The following is a 20,089-nucleotide window of genomic DNA, read 5'->3' on the forward strand; positions in this document are numbered from 1 at the left end:
CAGAAAACTATCTTTGATGTGCTTTCAGCAGTAGACATTTCATCATGTTATGAACTTCGTCTCTGTGTACGTGTGAGTGTGTGTGTGTGTGTGCGACATCGAAACTTGGCCCTCTATCGGCCAAGGTCATTTAGCAATGTCTGGTCCATGGACTCAGTGACAAATCGCACTCTGCAAGATTTAGCTCCCTTCTTCTCTCCTTTCTGCCATTGGTCCGATGGTTTGCGTTCTTCTGATCCGGGTTCTCTGCGCCATTGGTTTCTTCGCATCGCCAGACGTTTCTTTGTAGTTGGTTTGAAAAAATGTACCAAAGCAGAGGCGGCGGGTTTGGTAGAAGTAGAGGTGGTGATGATTACGATGACGGAGGGAGCAATTATGAGATATTCGTGCCTGCTCGCGACTGCGGGAAGATCATTGGTACCTTGATATTGTTCAGCTACGAAACGAGGACCACGTGTGAATCACGTACATCATGTCTGCTGCTGGCAGACTTGAGTGCTTTTCACGTTTTCCTTGTCGAGTATTTGCAGATGTGTTGAAATTTGTGTATGTTGTTAAGGTATGGACTGTATGGTGAAATTAGCAAGATTTATGCTTTTTTTTTCTTCTGAACTGGCTTTCTTAATTTACACCATGGGTTTGGGAAATTATGAATGTTCATTAATCCCGAGACCAACTTGTGTTCAGCATAATGTTCAAGAATCTGTGAAGTTCATGTTGGAATGTAAAAATAATGAACAGTACTTAAAATTTTATTGAAGTTTAAAGTGGTTTTCTTTCTTTTATGTATACATATGATAGAGTAATTTACGAGTGATTTTGAAACCGGGTTATCAGACCAGTTTTGTGTAGGCTGTACCAGAGCACTGGAACTGGAAGTTGTGTAAAATGTAAACCATACAGGTAGGGTGAACAGCATGTAATTGTGAATAATATACTGACCCACTTAAAAGCTATCTCACCACACACATATCAACTTGACATCAGCTTCGACCTCGTTCTGATTCCTCTGTCACAATTATCAGTTAATGAATTTTTCTTTTCAAGAACCAGTCAGACATCAGAAAATTCAGAACTCTGATTCTTCTCTTAAGGTACCACTGCCAACCAAGTTCACCTATGTTATGTCATGTGCTCTTGCAGTATCAAAATCAAGGGAAGCAAGCAAGACTTTGTCATTCACCTCCGCGGCCTGTAGTTGGGCTTGAACTTTTTGCGATCTGTAGGTGATTTGATTGGATGTGTTAATGAATTATGCATTGCCAGTGCTGGGTGAATTTAAGAAATCATGTGGGTGGCCGATCAGAATGTAAGTTTTGACAGGAATCTCCACAAGTGTCGTTTGCAGTAGACTGCTGGTGAGTTCCGAACTTACATCATACATGACTTATGTTACAGAGGCACATCACATGATCTGTGCTCGCAAAGTGGATTTGCGCTCCAAAGTTGTGAGCAACAAAGACATTCAAGAGAGGCAGAACATGTGAAACAGCAGACTTTTTTTTCTTTATATTTTGCTTTTTGTATTGTGTGTAGGATGACACTTCATTTTACAGAGTTTGGTTGTAGCTGTGGGAGATAAAAACTGATGAGATGGAGGACAGAACATATTTGCTGCTTTTGTCTGATTGTTTTTGTCATTAGATGCACATTCACAAGATCAAAGATGACTGTTGAACTCTCCAGCAGTCTGTTATTGAATTAGGCCATTGGATATTGTTACTTGAGTCTAAGATCGATGTTGCACAGTTGTTGAGCACTCTTAAAAGGGTGTGTGTGTGCTGTGGGATGTGTGTGTTAAAAGGTGTGTGTGTGTGTCATTGTGTGTGATCAAAACCAACAATACAACAGTCTGGTGCAATGTTTGTCCTGGTTGGTCAATGGTGAGAAATGTATTTTTTTGGTTTTGATTGTGAATTTTGGTTTTGATTGTGAATTTTTAGTTGTCAGGGTTAGTTCACACGTTTTGTTTGATTCTATATCAAGCACACGCTTATACATAGCTGCCAACCATTCCAAATTTGTTTGGAATTTTTCCGAACTTTAGCACCTATTCCAAAATTACAATTTTTTGCATTCTTTTCCAAGTTTCAAAATTTCAACAACAAAAAAACAACAAACCAAAAAAAGGTGAGAAACTGAACCCACTTGCTGGGTCTGTACACCGATCTATGTTTTTCAACTGGAAAACAGTTACAGTACATGCTCAAGGCACCAGTGTTTTACTAATATGGCATCGAGCAGTAAAAGTTGATGTAATGTGGGTAGCAAATCAGTAGGAAAAAAAAGTTTATTTTACTTTTAGCGCTTTACTTCACAGTACAAGGAACAGTTTTGATTTATCGATTCACGCCTTGCCCCCCTGCCAAACCCATTCCCCGACAGGATTCCTAATTTTGGGGTGTGGAAGGTTGGCAGCTGTACATCTATGTGTGTGTGTGTGTGTGTATGTGTGCGCGCACTCAGTGTGCATGAATTCCTCTTCCTCTTTTACATAACCGAGGACACAGAACACATTTATATACTTATGATACTTGTTAGTAATATTGATTGCTTCACACACATCAAATCAAATCCTTCACACAACATGGAGGTATGAATTCCTCTTCCTCTTTTACATAACCGAGGACACAGAACACATTTATATACTTTGTGATACTTGTTAGTAATATTGACTTGTCACCCCCTCGTCCACGACACCCATAACACTGGATTACGGCGCCGTCATGCCACATGCCCCGACCGTCTCGCGACCGATGCGGGTTGGGATGCCCACGGCACTAAGGGACAATTATTCCCCTTGCGCTCGTTTTCACCTGTCGGTTACGGTGGCATCGAACCACGGACTCTCACACACAACATGACACTCCTCCCTGTTCAGCGAGGACACGTCGCACAAGGGGGATATGTGCTCTAAAGACACATTCCTTTTCGACGATTTTCGGCGCCAAGGGAGGCAACTCCACATTTGTAACCTAGGCGCTCGAAGCTGTGGTTAGTTTCGCCGACACAGCACATCACTCCTGCCCCCCGTGCTGTCCACCAACGATGTTTTCTTTCGGTTTCTCATTGGGTCCTCACGCCCAGTCAGGGACTTTACACATCTTTGCATAGCAACTGCACTTTTCTTGCTGTTTCTCAGGCTATTGGCCACAGGAAATGCATCACAATATTTCCCCTTCTATCCATTTGATTTATTATCACAAGCAACAATCACGAAATATATATATACATATTTAAAAAAAAAAAAAAAAAAAAAAAAAAAATCTGTATATATGTATATATATACACATATATATATATATATACACACACATATATACATATATATGAGATATATTGCTACATTCATACACATTTCTGCTTTCACTTATAGATGCGTACTTATCCATCGGTATACACATGGGTATGTGCTTATGGGATAGGTTCAGACGACTTTCATATTAACATGTACAGTTATATTTCTATCTCTATTCATTGACATCTATTCATTGAGATTCCCTACATAGCAATATAGGCACACTTGCATTTGCGGCCTTCTGTTCACAATGCCCAGAACTCTCTGCCTCTACGTACTGGCACTTTATTCATATGCGTACATCTCATATGTAGGTGCATGGACAGATTCCTTTCCATTGATGATTATGCACACTTACCCACTTACTTGGGTATATCTGTGCACGCTACACGTATGCTTATACAGCCGCTATTTCTTGTGTCTCGATCTCTTGTCATTGGCATACTTCTGACATCACTTGAGCTGATGGAAGTTTTTATTCCCTTGGCACATATATGTATTCATTTTCATAAATTCATCCCTACCTTGCTTTTGGAGGACGACTGCACTCACAAAAATAAAATAAAATAATAATAGCCTCATTCACGCCTGAATGTATGCTCCTTCACATTTCAGTAGTGGCTGGTCCTTAGGGATCCACACACACCCCCTTCACACCCACAGGGCTAAGAATGCCTCTCTTGGTGCAAGGACGGACAAGGCAACCCAACTCATTTGCCTGCAACAATCACCCATAAGGCTGGAGATGCACAAGGAAGGATGAGGCAGTCCAACTTAGAGGTGCCACTCTGGACACACATGCCTTTCATTCCTTCCAAGTTTGTAAGGCATCCCTTCTTTCTCCCCTTGCCTACAACAACCCTTGGTTTGCACCACTGTGATTGTGACAAAAGCTCCACACAGGCCCTACATCCTAGCCAGCCTTCCCATGAAGAGGTGTCTATCTTGCCTTACAAGTTTTAGCGGACCCAAAAACTGCCCACTGGGCAGGAGACAATCACCCTCAGCCCATCTCTTCTACTCCTCTCTAGTAGCAGAAGGCCTGGGTCATAATTGTTTTCCTCTACATTTGGGAGAAAGGCATATTGACGAGGATGGATGCGTCCCACAAAGCACAACGAACCGTCCATTAGCCACAGGGGTGTACCTTTCTCCCCACTCATACCAGCACTGCAGATGCCGCATTCAAGCACAGCAGTTCACCCCATCACCTTGCTTGAACACAAATCCAGCATCAACGTCTCAAACAATTGGCGTTTGAAAGCACTTTCTGCACTTAGTCTTCCCTGCCCGATCCTTTCGGCCTCTACACACTACCACTGCTGTGGTTACAGATGGCCATTCCTCCTCAAGCACTGTCTTTCCAATGAGACACTTCCAGAGGTTTCTAGCCTAGGCAGGCTATCCCATCATGGAGCCCCAGCCTTCGGTCAAGGGCCTGTCAGAGGATGACTTTGTTGTCACTTCGGAAGCAAGCACCATGTCTTTCTGACACACGGTTGCACCACAAGACCCCGTCAACTCTTTCTGGCTTCCTTACCTTGCAACATAATCTGCATGGTGAACACCTTCGTCCCTGAAGCACACAGCAGCTGTTTCCTGATTTACCCATGCTGATTGGTGTCCTCCTAGGAACAGTATATGATAATCAGTCGTGTACGACAGTCTCCATCAGAACAGCAGAGGAGGCATCTGCTGTCCAGTCTATTCGGGCTGGAATTCGATTATACAATTTATAGTAGAGAGTGTTTTGCCCAAGTTGCATCTCCGGTCCCCCAATCAAGAGGGCCTTAGGACTCATCATTGGGACAGTTCCCAAAGGCTACTTAGGCCTAAGGCTACAGCACTAAGTCCCAGTGCAATTTGACTTCTAGTCTGAGAGACATAGTCATTCATGAAAGACTAAGCTGCAAATGATTTCCCTTTGCAATTAAGAAACCACTGATAATACAGCTCTCACCTTGTAGTTGGCCATACTAAAAACGTATGTCAGATCAGTGCCTTGATGTCAATAGCCAGTACAACACATCTTGAGCCACTTACCTCCCTGCCCCGCCCCGCTCCATCCCAGACTCAGTGCGCACCACACACAGCCAGAGGCCTGTCATGGATCTGGCCCCCTTTCTCACTAAAGAACCTTTAGCAAAAATTTTCCCCATGGAAACCCTCTTCCATTTGGGAATTCCACCACAGAATGAGACTCAGTGACCTGTGGGCACATGAAATGCACTTCCACAGCCTGATCCAACCCAGCCATTGACTGCCGACAACTTTCTGCAGGTTACTCCAACATGCCACACTCCGGCAGAGAAGCCACCAAGCCTTCCGTATGCCCCTTCGTGATGGTACCTACCTGGGCAATTACACAACCCTGTCCCAGAGACACCAGGGACATCAAGTCTTTTGTTGCCAAATGTCTGCCATTCTATGCATAGGCAACATACCAGCGCTGTCATTTTTTGACAACGTCAAAAAAGGGGGGGGGGGGGAGTGCCCATCGCCTGTCAGCTCGCATGGAGAAGCTCCACAGATCTGGCTGTCATGCCTGAGGCAGGCCCAACACAGTGACCTACCTCTGTCTCGTGCCACAGTTTCCTTCAAACACAAAAACCACTTCCACTATCGGCCCACATCCGTTGTGGAATCATCAGATCAAATCACATGCGCACCTCCTTGCATTGACGCTCATCCGCGCTCATCCGCTCAGCTGTGGTCCACAGACCTCCCCCACAATACAGCTGTGGACCTCTGTCTTCTTTACCTGCACTAATGTCCTTAGGCGACACAGTACACTCTACTTTCGTCAAATTCTACTTGAGGGACACCTATCGCCTTAGGGATAATGGCTCATCGACTTCTACCAGAGAGATGTCGCACGCCTGCGAGTTGATGGCGCAAGAGCCATCGCTTCTGTGGAAGCTGCACAACAGACCATCACAGCACACAGACAGTAGAACAGGTGAGCCCTCCACCTTGTCGCGCTATTCTGCACTAGTTGGGTCACGGTTAAGTATGTGTAATTAAAAGGAAATTTTCTATCTAAAGTTACGTTTAAATAACATACTTACCGTGACCCAAATTTAAGACCCTCCCGTCCTCCCCGCTTCCTGTTCTCCCTGCTTGCTGCGCTGGTGATGGCATATTACCGTCAAAAGAGGGCGATAACCAGCGGGACAAAGGGGAGGTTACCTACTTCCGGGAGGTTATCGGCCGTAGTTTCGTCTGCTCCGCATAGGCGGATAGTAGTTTGCACAGGACAGTAATGTCAGTTTGGTGTCATATACTGTACCATGTCAAACTGATGCAAACTAGGCCTATGGTTTGCTCTGTTTGGCCAAATTCGGAGTCTGCACTAGTTGGGTCACGGTAAGTATGTTATTTAAATGTAATTTTAGATAGAAAATTTCCTTTGTTTCACACACATCAAATCAAATCCTTCACACAACATGGAGTTACACAGGCATGAACGGCCAGGTTTTCACTCACGCATTCACACCACAGTTCTGCCCCAACAGTCACTCTTGCCAACTGTAGCTGACTCGCATCTCCAATCAGGATGTCTGGCAGTGTCCTCTCCACACAGGTGTTCAATCTCATGCCTGGTCAGTTTTCTGCGTCTTCTGTGGCCGATAAGGTGGAAAGTGTCATAGACATTCTTCAGGGAGATGTCTCTGCCTTGTGTCTTTTCTTCACTCTTCGCTTCAGTCTCTCTTGTTCCTTGCATTACCTTATGCCATAACCTCTCTCTGAATCTTCGCTCTGACCAGTCTGTCTCACAAGCCTCTTGCTCTGAATATTAACCAGAAGTCTTCACACTCACCTGGGTGGCTATTTTTATCCTCCCACAGAGAGTGTATGATTGTATGTCACATGACCACTGATACAACATTTCCTCTTTTTTTTTCTATCATAATAAGTCACAAAACACTGCACATCAGTTCACTATAAACTTTGCATATCTACTTCATATTTAGATACAATAATATAAAACATTAAAGGGAATGTTTATTTCCAGTTCTGTTGGTTAAAATGTATAGGCTTTCTTTGTTAACTTGAGGGAGAGCTACAACATTCCACATCGCAATATTCAGGTTCCTAGTGACTGTCAGACTGCCTTGGCACATAAGCTCATCCACTGTGGTGTCTGAAAGCCTTGTGCCAGTTGTGTTATCTCACACCCTGAGGTGTTGCCTAGTCTCTCCCCAGCCACTTTGACTGACTGTTCAACCACTTCCATGCTGAGTATTGCATTTATACTGTCCTCTTAAGTGTAATCCTCAGTGATGTGTGGACACATTTCTGGTATCTATTCACCTTAGTCTAGTCTGCACCTTCCAAGGTTTGTTCCTAGCCTGAAGCATGTTCAACAGTTCTCTGCTCCCTTGACAATGTTGTGCCAAAAGCAAAGACAAGAGCTGATCAGGGGTGAAAGTGCAGACTGCCTACAATGTTAAATGTTTCTTCCATTGGCATTAGCTGATAAGTATCCGAGTTCAGATTTGCTTTATATGAAAATTGTTAAAAGAACAGAAAAGAACATGAGGATAGAAATTAGAATTAAAAAGTGGAGTAGATTGACGAAAGGTTAAGCAGATTTGAACATTTTATGACCAATAGGTAAGTCTGTGAAATGTTAAATCCTGATTCTTGAATGAAATCTACTGAAAACAGGTGTGTTGTTAGATATTAACATTTAGTGACTTACCAATAATACACACTGAATACATATGTTTTTCTCTGTGTGTCTGAGTGTTTTTAATATTTTAAACCCAGTACATGAGTAATGACTTTGGTTGTACTTTTAACCGCTTTTACTTTGAACCCCATTGTGTTTATGTACTGTAATGTAGATGTGCAGTTCTACAATTCTGGAAACACTGGGCAGAGTCAAGGGTGCTTTGCTCTTTAACAAATTTGCACAGTAGAATGTGATGTTGTGTTAAGTTTGCTGCACAGTATAATCATTTTGTAAATGAAATGATGCTTGGCGCAAAAAAGATTTGCTGCTAATTTTTGTGAATTGCGTATATTTCTTCCAAAATGTCAAAATTTAAGACATGCTCATGGGTACTCACTTTGCAAGTCTCTTCCACTAGTTTTAGGTGGTAAATTTTAAAAATATGCTCTACACTATAGTTTACAGTGTGTTTCTCTTGTAATAACAAATCGGCTAAATGTATTAAGCAACAGTTTGTGAATGGAAGACATAACAAACTGCTTGTGGATCTTGAAAATTGCCCTTTTCGTGCATTACTTGTCCTGTTCTGTCAACTACATTGCATCCTATGCCTGGGCCACAGTAATGTATGGGTTGATCGAAGCACTGTGCTAAATCATTGCATATCATTTCATCTTTGCATTTTATGATGAAGTTTTGGGTTAGGGACACTTCTATCTCAGAATTATTCTCTGTTGCCAAACATCATTTCCATGCATAACACACCTTAAAACATGAACGTCTCAGCAATTTTATCCCACTTATGCAGATTTCAGCACACACGCAAAGGTACATTCTATCGGTTGGTCACCACCAACCAGACAGCGGGCTGGATGCATAAATCATTAGGTCTACACATGTGTGTGTGCAGTGACTGCAAAATTGTAAAAACTTGGGTGTCAGTACTGTCACAGTTGTGAGGGAAGGGGGAGGCAAAGAATCTGAACACAAAAATAGCATTCTTAAAGTTAAACTAATTTAATTTACAATATAGTCCATCATTCACTCTCCAGAGCCTGGTATTGTATGTGTCACAATGTGGTTCATTGGTCACCAAAATGAAAACTCGGTTCAGTACATAGGAAGGAATCAGTTGGCAGAGAAATTGATATGATTACAGTCCAACAACCATGCTTATCCAATATTTAATGAAACACATCAGTGGAGAGGAAGATGATTATAATTTATACCTGTTATTGAAAATCATCAAAATGTCATGTTCATTTTGCTGCATTAGGTTCTCATAAAATATTGTGTGTTGTCAGATAGTTAAAACTAAAAAAGGAAAAAGTAAAAAAAAAAAAACCCAGGGATTTTATGCTTTCCTTTTGCTCAAAGCTCATTGTCTTTCCTTGTTTGTTTGGGTTTTTTTTTGTTTTTTTTTTATTGCACTTTTATTGTATTTTCTTCATGCTTTGATCACGTTGAACTTTCTTTACTTGATTTCCTCAGCTTAGTTGGAGAGATTCTTTTTGCAGGTCGTGGAGGTGGCAAAATTCGTGAGCTCCAAGATCAGAGCCGGTGCAGGATCAAAGTAAGCTATATTTCTTAATCCAACATTTTAGTTTGTGTATTTATGCAGTGTGCTAAGTTTTATTTATTTATTTTTATTTTTTTATTTTTTATTAAAAAAAACAAACAAAAAAACTTATTGCCATGTAAGCAGACAGTGATTTTCAACGTTCTCACAATTTTTTATTGATGACATTAATTATTTGGCAGATCACTGATGTTTGTGTGGATAACATTTTTTTTATTACTTTTATCTTTTTTTAAGAATATTGTTTGAGTTTTTGACTGACTGCATATGCTATCTATATTTTCTTTCTCTAAAATCATGTGAGTTTGTAACCTAATGCTGCAGCAGTGGTAGGGCTCCATTCTCACTGTATTCGACAACTGTTGTGGTCAGTCTGAGATTTGTTTTTCTACATTTCAAATGCTGTAATCAATTTCTGTTCTCAGGTTTCATGGAAAAATATCACAGTGGTAGATTTTGGTTGTATGAAAGATTAAAACTGATTTTTCTTGTGATGGTTAGTAAACAACTGTCACAATGTTATCTCTGAACAGATATTGCTTGCTGTTCATGTTAAGTTTCTTGAATTTTGAAAGTAGAATTCCAGCTTTATCCAAATTTGATATCAAGGTGATTTTTCATGATATTGCAATGACAGTATTGTATTTTGTTAATGGATACACACAATGTATGGATAGGTCATGCTTGAAATTAGTGACTCGGGATTTTCCTGAAATGTGTTATCTTGGGGGAAATCTAGCTTAGTTCAGAGTTTAGGTTTGGTTCAGGACACCATGAGTCATTTGACAGGTTTACCACAAAATCAGTGGGTCATTTTCAAGACTAATGCCGTAAATGGGTCAGGAAATACAACCCTTATATCCCTGCCCCCCAGAACCCCCAAAATTTTAACTTTTTTATTATTATTATTTTTTATCCATCACACTGTGTAAAATGGTTATATATATATATACATATAATCATATGTAGAGAGAGAGAGAGAGAGTGTGTGTGTGTGTGTGATCATTGTGATGGAATGTAGAGACTTTTTGCTAATGCTTGTGTCACGATGAATATGTAAAATATAACATTGTCATTACATAACTGAACTTTTTGTGCAGTGTTGAAATACTGATTTATGCTGAATCACATTATGGTCCAATTGATATAAAGGAAAATGTAGAAACAAAAATAAAGTACAGCTGAAAGACATCAGATCTACAACATGTTACTCACTAACTGTTATGTGCATTAGTCTGATGCTGTTGTTTTAGGAAATTACTTTAATCTACCTTGTGGAAATCCTCATTCCCTCGTTTAAAAATGACTTAAAAATTTCATAAAGCCGGCATAATGTGTGGACCTGTTTAATTCTGTTCTTGTGAATACACAGGAAAAAGTTCAAAATTTGTTTTATATCTGTGCCTGTTTGATCTCATACACTTTCTTTAAAATGTTTTTTGATGATCTGATCAGTAGGAATCACTTTTGAGCCATGAAGGCTTTGCATCTCTTATTTGTTTAAATATCACAAAGGGGAGGTTATTATTTGTTTAAATATCACAAAGGGGAGGTTACGTACTTCTGGGAGGTCATCTACCCTAGCTACTTTCGTTTTCTCCGCATAGGCCGATAGTAGTTCGCACAGGACAGGAATGTCAGACCCATGCCGGAGTCTGCACTAGTGGGTCACAGTAAGTATGTTATTTAAACGTAATTTTAGGAAGAAAATTTCGTTTAAATATCATGTGGACTGGCTCTTTGAAAATGATTCGAATTTTAGTGTGAGAAATCATTAGATGGTATTAAATATTTCAGGTGTGCCAAGATGATGAAGGTGACGGCACACGTCGGGTGGAGCTGACTGGGACAGATGATGCTATAGACACGGCCAAAGAGCTCATCCATCAGATTCTGGAGGCAGGGGATGACAGGGGTGGCAGGCAGTTTTATGGTATGTTGTTAGGGATGGGAATTTTCATATTTTCTTATTGTTTTGCTAAAATGAAAAAGGCTGTCTGCTTTTCTACTCAGAATTTTTTAGGAATAGAGATAAGGTAACCCATGAGTTGTCTGAAAAAGAAAAATAGCTCTTTTTTGTATAGAAGGGATAATATGAAATAATTTTAGAATGAATAAAATCAGATCAAACAAAATTTCATTTGTGGAAACTTGAAAAGTTTATTTTACCGATTTATTTTGACATGCACTTGAATGAATGTGGATATTAACAGTACAGTTATACTGGTTTACATTTGCTTTGTTGGCATGCACATATATGTTTTTATGTTGTAATCGCGTGCAAATGCTAATGTGTGTGTGGATGCACCACTTGTGAGTGGGTGAAGGGCTGTTATCAGTGATATGATTGTTTGTCTTGAAGGTGGTGGTGGTGGTGGCGGCGGCAGCAGTGGTGGCGGCAGCAGCAGTGGTGGCGGTCCCAAGGAAGTCATTCAAGTTGATTCAGGCTACGTGGGCAGAATAATTGGTAGAGTTTTTATCTTTAATGATGATCACTGTTTATTTGTTTGTTGCCACTTTTTGTGATTTTCACTAAGTTCTTACAGAGAAAGCAATAGCCGAAAGGCAAGAATGTTGGATTTGTGTCACACAGTGAAATATATGGTTGAATCACAGTTGTGCCTGATGAGTTAATGGTTGAGAGTTTGTTAAATCTCAGGTTTGAATGTATGCAGATCGTTAACAGCTTTAGTACCTTGACTGTCTTGTGTATGCACTTGCACAAGATAAAATAAGCATGTTTAAGATACAATGGCAGTGCCAGCATTCAGTGGATTATGGAAACGGGAAAACACCCAGCAGTGCATCTACCATAGAAAACGATGTTTAAAGGGCAGACTAAGAATGATTGTATACTTAAGATAAAGCTGCCTGACCGCATAGAATTAATATGGCCCATGTACTACTTTTTGTATGCCTTTATTGTTATCGCTATACACAGTGGTTTTGCTTGGGGCAAGTCACATATGAATGGAAGAAGAGAAGCTTCATACTGAGAAGATAGATGTAATGCCAGTTGGTTCAGGTTCAAGTAGACCTGCCACTTGCTACATTTTGAGTGCAGCATGTTAGCATTTTATATGGCCAAAGTTTGTTCAGCATGATTTTTATTTAAATAAACAATAAAAGCGTGAAACAATTTGCAAATTGATATACTTTCTTTCCACAGGCAAAGGTGGCTCACGGGTCCGAGAACTTCAAGATGACACAGGGTGCCGTATCAATGTGAGTTACTTTTTGTCATTCTATTTAACTGTTCAGTTTTCTGAAGGAAAAAAAAGTGAATTCAGATAATTGTGGCATGGATTCAAAACCATTAATATGTTTTGTGGAAACGCTTTACTTCACTTCGCTTGTATAAGAATAAATACTGTACAAGTGGAAAGATATTAGGAATACCCATGGGTGACATAGACTGTTGGCCAATTGCCTGGAGCAATATAATGCATAGCCGGTTAAGCCCTTTATGAATCTGTGTGTGTGTCTGGCTGGCTGGCTTTGTAAGGGAGTGAGAATAAAAGAAATGTAAAATAGTAAGCATATAAAACATCACCATATTGTCTAACATGTTTTGACTTCTCAGTAATACTGTTTTAAAAAATTTTTTTTTATTATGGTTGTAGTCTAGGAATCTGTATTTAATGTAGTATTTTTTTTATCCTCTACAGATCATGTTGCTGTTTTGTGGTATAGTGACAAGGATTATATGTTTATGCGTTACATGGTGGAAGAAAAAGTTTAAAAAAGAAAAAAAAAAGCCCTTTACGAACCAGCCTGACTGAACAAGCAATATTTTTTACAACTAACATGTAGGTTTTTTATATTTTTAATTTTAATTGTTTTATTTCCAATACCAGTTGTACAAGCTCATGATGCTGATTGCCAGAAATTCTCCAACCTTAGAAACACCCTTTTATTATTAGCAGCAGTAGTAGTATGTTTCACTGAGAAGTGTAGAAACTGGAATTGTACCAATGTTTTATTTTACTGAAGGTGTCCCGTGGTGGCGGAAGCTATGGTCAGACGGATGTGGAGCTCATCGGATCCCGTGATCAAATCCAGCGTGCCAAGGATGCCATCTTTGACCTTGTGAACCAGAGCTACTGAAGTAGATTTTGGCAAATTTTCTGTCTTCTTGATATAAGCCATCAAAGCAGTTCCTTGTTGCTTTCTTCTTTTTTCCTATAATGGTTGTTTTTATGCAAACATATGTTTGCTTGAAAAAGCAGTGTGTCCAGCTGTTGTATTCAGTATTGATTGGTCAGTGAAGAACAAAGCACATGTCTGAAATCATGATGAAATAGGGTGAATGCTTCTCTCTCTGTCACCGCGCCATTGGTATCTAAAACACTGGAAGGAAATGAAATTGGTTCAAGGAAATCTCATCGGGTTAATTATAGAATGTTGAATACAGACCTGCTTTACCCTCTGGTTTTGGATAACACCAAAAAAAACAAGTGTCTTTTGAGGTATAGATAGGTGATAGGCGACTCCAAATGAAATATTCCTTGAAATCTGCAGACTTGGCACTTTTTTTGGGGGGGGGGGGGGGGGGGGGAATTCCTTATAGGATGGCCTTTTTCACAGCGCACAATACAACACTGTTGTCTGAACAAACCAGGCATGGCTGTGCGATAAGTGTGATTTTTATGAGGTACACATTTTCTGCAGTTGCTTGTCCCAGAATCTTGACAAAGATCTCTTATTGCAATTTTCAGTACATAATTACAGAGGCCAAAACGGTAAAATGTATTGGAAAAAATTTATTATGCAGTACTTCAGTTGTTAAAAAGTTATTTGCTGGTGTGTCCCTGTGTCATTGTCAAATTTCTTTCTCCTAGATTTTGGTAAATAATGGCACTTACGGAAAAGTAACATGCTGGAAATCGTGATACTGGAAAATGTACAATTACACCAAAATTATAAGGGTAAACAGGTCTGTCAGTGCTATTGAATACAGTTTGGCATACAGTGATTGATTCACAACACTTGCATTATTCACAAAAGATTTAAACATCAGGTTTTCCTATTCATTTTGGGATGTTTTTCTTCTCTGATACTGTACCTGGCTTTCTGGATGTTTCTCCTGGTGTGAATGTTGATCAGCAACATTTGGGAAGGTTTATATAGTCAAACATGAAGTAGAACTTTACTATTCGGCACTCCATTCTTTTTAGCTCTAAATGATGTGAGTGAAACACAGTTTATGGGAAATATTTGAAATCATTTTATAGCTTTAAGCTGCCGACTTTCCTTGTCCAGCAAGCAAACTCCTCTTTGAAAGAATAGGGTAACATCAGACACAAACAGAACTGATTTTTCATTGGGTTTACCTAAAATGGAACTGCAGGAAAGTGGAAGGGTTGGCAGCTATGAAAATGTTGCTCTTGGTTTGTTGGTTTTACTCTGCGGCATTTTAACAAAATGGATCCCTTATCTTCTTCAGAATGGTTTTATGTTCTCTATATTTTTGTTAACAGAAAATGGTTTTACTGGTTCATACCTGCTTGATTGTCTTGGTCCCACCCTACTTACACAGTATTTGGGGGCCATTTAGGCAGACTGCTTGTAAAATATTGTGATTGATATTGTGTGTGTGTATGTTGTATGCTTGAAGGTGTATTCAACTGCTTAAGTAACAGATATATTGAAGAAAAGACATTTCGTGGTTCTTCTAGGCCATTTGTCATGGTAAACATATTTAATACTGGGATTAAAAAAAAGCACACACAAATACGCTGTTACAAGAGCATAACTATGGTTGTAGAGGACACATCACAGTTGTACATTTATGAATGTATATTATCCCCATCACAAGTGAACTTCTGGAAAAAAATAATCTTAATTAATGTGATGCATGCTGACAAGGTTCATCAATAGAGATTTTTGAAATTTGTTGCAAATCTCTCTCATCTGGCAAAGACACTGAGAAAGGACATGTGTTTTGATGTGGTGTGACTTGAACTTAAAATGCAAGTTGTTCGTCAGTTTGTATCCATGGTGTACCCGACCTACAGTCATTCTGAAACCTGAATAAAACAAACGTTTTGTATTAAAAAAAAAAAGAAAAAAAAGAGGGGGTTTTGGCTTTGAAGGAAAAAAGAAAAAAATCTTGCAATGTTGAAACCAGACATAGGTTGGTGGATTTTCAGTTATAAATTAAATTTCAGGGTGCTGCATTTGTACCCAGAAGGGAGGTAATGTACTAAGGAGGACTGGACAGTAGCCATAGTTACTTTTGATGCATGCTGAAGTATGTACCAGTGGGTGACAGCATGTCCTATTAACATAATTGGTGTCATGGCACCTCTTCCAGACTGACTATTATTCTTGGTCCGCGGCTAAAAAAATCATTTAGTGACACTTGACAAGACACTAATTCCGGTTGATAGCCCTGTGCAGTGTGGACAACATAAGAGGTCAGTAGTTTGGGTGGTTCTAGCAGCAGTTGAAGAGGAAATACAATGGAGTATGGATTGGTGGTCTTCAGTCAGCATTTGAAGGGGAGACACTTGGTAGTTTTGACACGGCCAGCAGCATTTGAACTAAAAAAAAAAAAGGGAAAACGCTGGTGTGGACATAAAAAAAAAACAAAAAAAACTGCAGGGGTGACACGTCATGCTTCATGAACAAGCAGTTGTCCTCAGATGTGATTGTCCTGCATGTTGAATCAGAACTGGTACTACTACTACTAAACACCAGTGAAAGTGCCTAAGATTATAATTCTGTGGACTGTGACTGGACCCTCCCTGCCACACATCCCCAAAAGCTTGTCCAAATGTTTGAGAAAGAAGGGGAAACAAGATAGTGTTTAAGTGGAAAGTTCACTAGCTTGAAAATGTGCGCTTGTCAAACTAAAAATTTTATTTCAAGATGGTGTGTGTGCTTGCGCGAGTGAGAGAACAAGAAAGGCATGTTCTCAAGCTGATGTACTTCTCACTGGCCCTTTTTCCAACATTTGTCTATTCTCAGTGGTGGTATGGGTGAAAGTCCTTTTGTGTACTATGACTGGCAAGTGGGAAATTGGAGAGGGTGGGCGCATCAGCGTTGAACTGTCGTCAAAACAGACAAGTTCAGTGGTCCTCATCTTGTTTATTAGTGACATAAGAGTGACGGGAGGGTGGGTGGTACTGGGTCATTCACTTTCAACGGCATGTTAAATTGTAGAACATCATCTCCAACTTTAGTCCACTCCCCATGGAGATGGACCAGCACCTGTAATTGAACATGACACTGGGATGGAGTTTAATAACGGAACAATTTAAATTTCCGTTACAAGGGGGAGAATTGGCCGATTCACAAAGGTGGACTTCGTGTGTATATATACAGGGGTGCGTTGACATACCTTGTGATTTGTTTCTTATAACCAAAAAAAAAAATGTCTGGAGAAGCAGCAGTCAACGCACCTGAAGTCCAACCCTGTGATTCAGTGGTTTCCACTTCAGAATTTTCTTTCAGTTATGACACTCCACATCCATTATTTGTTCACACAGATTGGTTACTCAACATCGAACATAATGTGGCAAAACTGCAATTTAAACAAAAACAAATCCCTGTGGGCAATGGAACCTAACATATGCTCACAAATCAGCCATTTGAACAAAATGAGTAAATCAGCATTAAAACAAAAATAACTGATTACGGACATGTTAGAAAAACGACTGAACTGCCATTAAAACATACGAATGTGATAACCAATCTTAAGTGGGAAAGGGTGTTCAAAATTAAAGTTTCTCTATAAAAACAAAGAAAAAAAAAAAGGCAATGCTTCCGATGCAATCCTTGCAACAATGTAAAATGATATTTAGACGGACTTCACAAAAAAAAAACAGCAGCCATAGTATTTCTCCACTACTATCTGCAATCTCAATAGGCAAGATATTGGGACATCCATAAAAAAAACCAACACCACTTTAAAACTTCTGTGCAAACTACCACTGAGTTTTTCAGAAATAAACTGATTTCTGACTTATCAACCAATAAACACAATTATTCAGTGTATCTGCCTCTCTCAATAAGCAAAAAAAATAAGTGCTCTCAAGTCGAACTTTTTTTTTTTGGGGGGGGGGGGGGGAAGAGTCTAGGAATCGGAATCAAGACCAGAGGACGTTACCTCGCAAGAAGAAAAAAAAAATTGCTAGTCGTCATTGTTGAGTCAAATACTTAATTATGCAGATTTTCAGACATACAGGTTTCAAGTCAAGAGAAACTGAAAAATATGTGTAGATCTACAGGTTTTCTTGCAATAGCATACCAGTCAATCAAGCAATTTTAGAAATTAATGTGGAGGAAAAAAAACAACAAAAAACGCCTTGGTGGCTATATGAAGCAGATTTGGCCCAATATTGGGCTTTGTGGAATCTTATTTCTGCTGGCTCCCCTAATACTACGCTACCCATGTTGGCATAATGTCCCATTCAATGCCAGTAGGACGTCAGCTGACATCCAAAATGATGTCCTGGAGCCTGTGAGATGAACACAGTTCATGACACATTACTCTAACCATTGAGTTTGTTATGGCGAATAAGATTAGGCATGTCAAGAACGCCAGCCATTCAGCTTAATTTATCATCCCCAATTTAAAAAAAAAAAAAAAAAAAAATTACAATACTAAAAAGTCAAACAAAAATAACACAAAAAAGGCCATACAGGCAAATGACACTGCAGAATGGACAGCTAGTACCCATCCCAGTGTTGACAATCTCACTACCTAATCACCAGAACAATACAGCACAGATAGTACATAATAGACTGCAGAAAAGAGAAAGAAGTGCCAAGACTTCTTGTTTAAAAAAAGAAAGGAATAGACTGGGAAGGTAGAAAAAGGAGACAACAGTGAAGGGGAAAAAAACCGGCAGAAACAGAGTGATAGTAAAGAAGTAATTTCTAGCGCAGACTTTCCAGAAGGCTGGGATGCTATTTATACTGAAAGACCTGTGGCATCCCCACACTGGATTCCATCAGACTGCATGGTTAGTATATTTAATGTGTCGGGATTATGTACTGACTATTTGAATGAGCATACACCTGATGGAAGACACCTTTCTTCTCAATGTTTTGCTACTTGGACCACATAGAGTGCGCTTGAAAAGTGTTTGCCTCACATGCTGAAAAGGTGCCCAAAACTGTCAAGCTGAAGCACAAATATAGACAGTGGTCCAAGTCAGTGGATTTACACTACTTTACAGGCTCAATAGATAATGCATGTGTGTAACAAAGAGATCTGAATCTTGTCTGATGATTTGTTTGAACTTGAAGGTGATGACAGAAATAAGTAATGAAACTGACAGAAATAAGTAATGAAACTGACTGAAATGTTTGACATTTTGTTCAGTCTATCAATCCAATCAAGCATCAGTTTTGAGCGGGTGACAATGACTGACAGTTACTGAGGGTGTAGTGCATTGGTGAGTTTGAGAAGAGGGGAAGGAAACAAAGAGGAGTGGTGAGACAATGTGTTGAAGACCAGACAGGGCATGGAAGTGAATGTCAGCGATCAACCTTTTATACAGTGATCAACTGGCGAAGTGGAGACAATAATCCATGACTTTCAAGGAACTCACTGTTAATGGACAGGGATCAGGTGTTTTCATTTTCAGGCTTTTTATCACATCATTTGTCATGACGTCTTTACAGAGGAGGCAAACTGCATGCACAGCAGGCACTTTTATCATCAGAGATTCCACATCCAAACGGAGTGTGCTCTAAGTATCTTCCCTCCAGATATCAGCTCTGGGCTTTTATGAGACAAAATGGTTGCCAGCCATCTTTGGCTAACGTGGGTTCTATCTCCTTGCCGGTGTGCGCTTACAAATCCATGAACATTTCTAGTGGTCAAGTTACTGGTTTGGACGTGTAAGTAACAAAGTGAAATGTATGTGAAAAGGTCTGGAGTCGACCGGAGGGAGCGGAGGAAGTGGAGAAGGCGGCGGGTTGGCGTTGTTTAGAGGGCCAGGAGTAGAGGGCCCAGAGTGTCAGTGAATCGATTGCGATCGCACCTTAATTTCAGCACGATTCCCCAGTCGAGCTACATAATTATGTGACCTGGTTGGAGACATAATTTGACCACATACAAGAACGCCAGAGAATCGACAGACAGAAAATACGAAAAAACTTAGCCGTATGAAGAGCACAGGTACAGGAGTCATGATGGCTGCCGGAAAAAGAGGGCGATAACCAGCGGGACAAAGGGGAGGTTACCTACTTCCGGGAGGTTATCGGCCGTAGTTTCGTCTGCTCCGCATAGGCGGATAGTAGTTTGCACAGGACAGGAATGTCAGACCCCTGCCGGAGTCTGCACTAGTTGGGTCACGGTAAGTATGTTATTTAAACGTAATTTTAGATAGAAAATTTCCTTTGACACCTGTCGGTGAGACAGTACTTTGCATCTTTACCACAGAAAGGTCAGTTCTGTGTCTTTTGTAAGTCATACACTGAAGACTGAAGTACACCCATTTCATTCTGCAAGAATCAACCTGGCATGTATATGTCTGAATCATTCCCCCCATGCAGCATTTAAAAAAAGGCACCGTTT

The 20,089-nt window shown here is 40.1% G+C and overlaps 1 protein-coding gene across 1 annotated transcript; it reads left to right on the forward strand.

Annotated features, from left to right (window-relative positions):
* The first annotated feature begins 225 nt into the window (after nt 1-225).
* On the forward strand, nt 226-15,493 carry LOC143279995 (far upstream element-binding protein 1-like). The gene is made up of 6 exons (XM_076584402.1): nt 226-417; nt 9,494-9,549; nt 11,353-11,488; nt 11,918-12,022; nt 12,725-12,780; nt 13,549-15,493. The coding sequence occupies exons 1-6, from the start codon at nt 303-305 to the stop codon at nt 13,660-13,662; spliced, it is 582 nt and encodes a 193-aa protein (XP_076440517.1). The 5' UTR covers nt 226-302; the 3' UTR covers nt 13,663-15,493.
* Nucleotides 15,494-20,089: the final 4,596 nt, after the last annotated feature.

The sequence above is a fragment of the Babylonia areolata genome, chromosome 3 (assembly GCF_041734735.1).
Source record: "Babylonia areolata isolate BAREFJ2019XMU chromosome 3, ASM4173473v1, whole genome shotgun sequence".
NCBI lineage: Eukaryota > Metazoa > Mollusca > Gastropoda > Neogastropoda > Buccinidae > Babylonia > Babylonia areolata.

Bases quoted from the DNA above. Each gene is read 5' to 3' on its own strand.
- LOC143279995 (XM_076584402.1), top strand. From the start codon at position 303: ATGTACCAAAGCAGAGGCGGCGGGTTTGGTAGAAGTAGAGGTGGTGAT. The intron at 9,550-11,352 runs GTAAGCTATATT...TAAATATTTCAG, and splicing joins AGAGCCGGTGCAGGATCAAA to GTGTGCCAAGATGATGAAGG. The intron at 12,023-12,724 runs GTAGAGTTTTTA...TTCTTTCCACAG, and splicing joins CTACGTGGGCAGAATAATTG to GCAAAGGTGGCTCACGGGTC.